Source organism: Orbicella faveolata, unplaced genomic scaffold (assembly GCF_042242905.1).
Source record: "Orbicella faveolata isolate gen_17 unplaced genomic scaffold, um_ofav_v1 contig_35, whole genome shotgun sequence".
NCBI lineage: Eukaryota > Metazoa > Cnidaria > Anthozoa > Scleractinia > Merulinidae > Orbicella > Orbicella faveolata.
The window spans coordinates 26,759,960-26,764,750 of NW_028301564.1; the positions used below are offsets into that span (position 1 = coordinate 26,759,960).

Sequence of the window (4,791 nt, forward strand, 5' to 3'; positions counted from 1 at the left end):
CCCCAACGACTCTTTCTCTCTCAAATCGCCCTTGAAGGTTCGTGACCATATCGTGAGAACGATGAAAATATCCAATCCATCGGGCATCAAATCGTGCGAATTCTGAATATTTAAGTATACATTATTTTCTTTTAACTCTCCCTTCTTTCTTTTGTAAGATGGCGAAGAAAACCGATAAGAAGAAGGGGCGTTCTGCCATCAATGAAGTTGTGACTCGCGAGTACACCATCAACGTACACAAGAGAATCCATGGGATGTGAGTGGTGTCTTTCGTTCTATTAAAAAAAAATGGCTTCAACAATACAATGACTTTATTACGTGTGTTTTTAACAATAGATTCCCTGGAGAAGTTTCTATTATTCTCATTAAATCCTTCGATTTTGTTTAAGACTTGAAGACTTATTTTGAGGAGATTTTTCCTCTTCTTAGCTGCACTAGAAGATAGTCTATAGTGTAGTCAGTAGCTGTAGAAATTTTGCTATCTTAATTACTAGGGGTCTATTATTAACTTATGGGGAGTAGTTGAAACAGTTCGTCAAGTTTATTGTAGAAACATTTTGTTGTAGCTTCTGTTTGTATCTTGAAAAGGTCTTTACAACTGTATGGCACATGTGCACGAATGTCTGGCTTGCATGGTCATAAGTATTCAGTATTCAGTATTCATGTTAGTTTCTACAAATAGCTATTCACATAGTTGTTGTTGCGTGACGGCTTGTTAATAAAACCAAGAATATTATAAAATTGATTTTTAAAAACTGTCCATGCAATCCAAGAGTTTTCATCGGCCTGGCCATTAGAGTATATGAAGTTATTCCACTTGCACTTGTTGGATATGAAATGATTATAGCCAACTCAATGCTACGCACCTCATTGGGCATCTATCATCTTGTGTCCAACACAAGCTTGTGGAATAATAATTACTGTTAACTGTACCCTGCGTATAATTCACAAAAAGAAATGTGTGTTCATTTATTGGTGGGATCTTGCTAGTCTTCAAAGCTAGGGATTTTATTGGAAAGCAGTTCAATAATTTTGTTTATTTTCAACAGTGGATTCAAGAGGCGAGCTCCAAGGGCTATCAAAGAAATAAAAAAGTTTGCTGAGAAAATGATGGGAACCCCTGACGTTCGTGTAGACACCAATCTTAACAAGCATGTTTGGTCAAAGGGTATCAGGTATGTTTGTACTGGTTGCTACTAAATGTATTGTTCCTTGCTGTTACAAATACTCTATTAGTCATTGTTTGGTTCAAGTGTCGTTGCTACTGCAATTTCCACATGTGGCATCTGTATGTTAAATCTAATGTATAGTTGTGTTTCACTTCAGTGCCATTTAGCAGGATATTTTGTAGAAGGTTCAATGCCGAATGCAATGTTTACTTGTGGTAAGTTTTACTTGTGTCTACTTGCAGCTAGCTTTTATTTGTTGAAAGGGTTAATAATATGGTGCTATCCTTTCGATCAAGTAAGAGCTTGAGAACTGCAAGCAAACATGAGTGAAACTAATCTCAAACAAACAGTTCATTTGGAGCTGATGTTCGACATTCTGCATTCTGCAAAATACACCTGCTGGGTTTCATGGATAACAAAGTGTAGCAAAGCCAAACCGAAGCAACAGACTATGTTCATTTTCTTGGTATTGAGTTGGAACTAGCTTGCAATGGAGGCTCGTGCAGGGGGAATATCATCAAAAAGAAGTTTTAATTTCTTTTAATTTCTTTTGTCATGCAAGTGACATTTTACTTGCATTTGAAAAGACTCCCTACATTAGCCTCAGTTGCATGCTAGTTCCAGTCCAATACAGAGAATATGAAAATGGCCTATTATTTTTTGAACCCTCAATCTTTTGAACCCCCAATTGCTGGAAGCACTTTTCTGCTCTGTGACAAAATGCAGCAGAAATATACCCTTGATTTTTTGAAATCCTGCCTTTTTGAACCAGTTTCTGTTCCTCTGGGTGGTTTGAAAAGTATAGACTCCACTGTGGATTTTTACTCAATAGAAAACTACTCTATAATGAAATGCAATTTTAGTATCAATAAATGTTTTTATATTCAGCCTAAGATCTGTCTTTATGTTGTAACAACATGACTGAGAGTAATACTGTTTTAACTTGCAAGATTTCCAAGTCTTATCAATTTCACAAAAGACTCAAAGAAGAATGGTCACTAAATCAAATCATCATCACAGTGTTACATTGCATGTCGGGTTCTCGTTACATGTAGTGTCATGAAATGTTTTTCTTTTTGTCTTGGCTGTTAGAAATGTACCTTTTAGAGTCAGAATTCGTCTAGCTCGTAAGAGGAATGAAGACGAAGACTCAGTTCACAAACTGTACACCCTCGTAACTCACGTCCCTGTGGCTACATTCAAGGGTGAGTAGTTTATTGTTCTGCTGTTGTCTGAGTAAATCTGCGCACTGTTAATCAATGTTTTGATTCCTGTCACATGCGCAAGTGTTCCAAACTACATTTTATTGCATTTCCGTTTCCCTTTTTGGCACTTATTAATACTTTGAGTAAGGGATATTGAAATTTACTTAAATGAACCTTAACTGAGTTTGTTGTTGATATTTTCTTCTAGGCCTACAAACACAGAAGGTGGAAAGTGAGGATTAGTAAACTGAACCTCTGTACAGAAATAAATTCTTCAATAAATGAAAATCTTGTTTCTTGTGTTTGATTCCAAGTTCCTTTCTATGGACCTCTGACTGGAACATTTTTACATTTCTCCAATCAATGAAACAAGAAGTATTGTTTTCTCTTTCACCTCCCCTTAGGGTTTTTGCAGCTTTTTTTTTTGGAAAACAATTAGTTGTTTACAGTACAACTCTCCATTATTTCCACAGTCTTCTGAGTTACAAGAGCCTGTGTAATGCAAAACAGTTCATGAAAGAAAATTTTAGGTTAAATCTCTTATTATTATATGACTGGGAAAATTACTTCTATGTGATTGGCTGAGAGCAGGGCTAATTTATCGTTAATTCTCAATTTGCACTGCAGTGTAAATAAATGTGTGTGCATTCGCAATTTTGTCAGTCATATTATAAATGAACAATCGTATGAAAGCTTGAGTGATATTTACACTATGATTGATATTTGAAAATTCTTTCAAATTACACTTGCCTAAAGGCTCATGCAATTTGGAGAGAATTTTCATATATCACTCATAGTGTAAATCTTTATTTGCACTTGCATTCATATGATTACCTATACTTTTTCAACATTATCCATTTAGTGTGTTGTGTAACTTCCTATTTTTAAAGGTTTGGTGGTACATTTGTAAGCTCATAGGAAATCAAAATGCAATTGGAGTGAAAATGTTGAGAAATACAGAACACTAAAAATAAATATCTAGTAAGAGATCAATTATCCAACGTTTTCCTTCCCAAAATCAAACATCAAACTGTGTGCTTAGGAAAACTAACAGGACTACATCTGAACTGTTTGATCAGTTTCTTTGAGTGAAAATACTGTGGGTAACAATAGAATTCTGAAAGTATGGGCCCCTGTTACTGGTGCTTTGAGATTTAGCAGGCGAAAGGGACTGCTACTTTTCTGGTGGCCATTACTTACAGATGGTTAAAAAACGTTTATACATGCACAGTGATTCACAGTAAGCTGTTGTTTCTGACAAAGCCCACACATAACACATGAAGTCAGAAGTTCTGTCTATGTATGTTACCAACTACCCACCAACAATGCAGACTGTACCAGGAAAAAGGCCTCAAGTGTTATGTACAGTACGTTGTAGTCTGCTTTTGGGTGGGCTGTTGCTTTTGGGGTTCAATAACAGGGTAAAAAGGAAACATTACTTTTAGGAGCCCTTACTTTTGGGGGTTAGGAGGGGGAGGTTACCATTACTATCAGTGTTTGTACTTGTTTCACACGTAATTTGTATCCCACTTAGTGGAACTTGCCAGTAAGCAATCCACACTAATTCTAAAACATCTAATGAGAAATGTACATCTGTTTCGTCGGACAAAAACATACACAACATTGCTGAAGGGTGTTAAGGGTGCTCATAAATGTCTGTTGCAAGAGTTTGCTGCACTCAAAGAAAGCACAGATTTAACGTGGAGTAACTTATTCATGATGGTGTCTTGCTTTGCACTGAAACACCTTGAACTTTGATTGAGCATTGGAAGAATGTGACACCCATAATATCTTTGGATATTTAATAATTGAAGTGGTGCATTGAATAAAGCCCTTAGTGACTTTTGGGAAACCTTGAGGTAACCAGCATTGAAATACCTTCCAGCCATTGTTACAGTTTACTCTGGTTTTCATTCTTTTCTAAGATGAACTAGTAATAATTATTAAGAGTTCTTTTTAGATAATAATTAAAAACAGAGTACACTGTAACAAATTATGGCTGGAAGGTATTTGAATGCTGGTTACCTCAAAGTTTTCCAAAAGTCACTTAGGACTTTATTTCATGCACCGCTTCAATTATTCAATGGATACATGATGGATATGAGTTGGCTATAATTACCCCCAAAATCATGCATAGGCTTACCGTATTTGTAGAGCACAGTACACCCCATATACCATGATGGCTAAGCCAATGAAAACTCTTGAATTACATTATCCAATGATCTAGTTTTTAAAAATGCTGCATGGGCTATTATACTTTGTAGAACAACTTCTGGAAACAAAATTAACATCTGTCCAACATCCCAAGAGTTTGTGATTTTGCAGCCTCTTGAGTAACCCACTCAAATAAATGTGTCTCACAGAGTCCAGTATTTAACTCAGTCTGTCCTTGGCAGCTTTTTATCAATACCAGCAAA

The 4,791-nt window shown here is 36.0% G+C and overlaps 1 protein-coding gene across 1 annotated transcript; it reads left to right on the forward strand.

Annotated features, from left to right (window-relative positions):
- Positions 1-15: 15 nt before the first annotated feature.
- On the forward strand, positions 16-2,662 carry LOC110043525 (large ribosomal subunit protein eL31-like). The gene is made up of 5 exons (XM_020748988.2): positions 16-37; positions 159-256; positions 1,050-1,175; positions 2,262-2,374; positions 2,583-2,662. The coding sequence occupies exons 2-5, from the start codon at positions 159-161 to the stop codon at positions 2,615-2,617; spliced, it is 372 nt and encodes a 123-aa protein (XP_020604647.1). The 5' UTR covers positions 16-37; the 3' UTR covers positions 2,618-2,662.
- Positions 2,663-4,791: the final 2,129 nt, after the last annotated feature.

What these genes read in the sequence shown, in the direction of transcription:
- LOC110043525 (XM_020748988.2), top strand. Translation starts at nt 159, where the DNA reads ATGGCGAAGAAAACCGATAAGAAGAAGGGGCGTTCTGCCATCAATGAA. An exon ending in CACAAGAGAATCCATGGGAT is followed by an intron (nt 257 to 1,049) that starts GTGAGTGGTGTC and finishes TATTTTCAACAG; the next exon opens with TGGATTCAAGAGGCGAGCTC. An exon ending in CCCTGTGGCTACATTCAAGG is followed by an intron (nt 2,375 to 2,582) that starts GTGAGTAGTTTA and finishes ATTTTCTTCTAG; the next exon opens with GCCTACAAACACAGAAGGTG.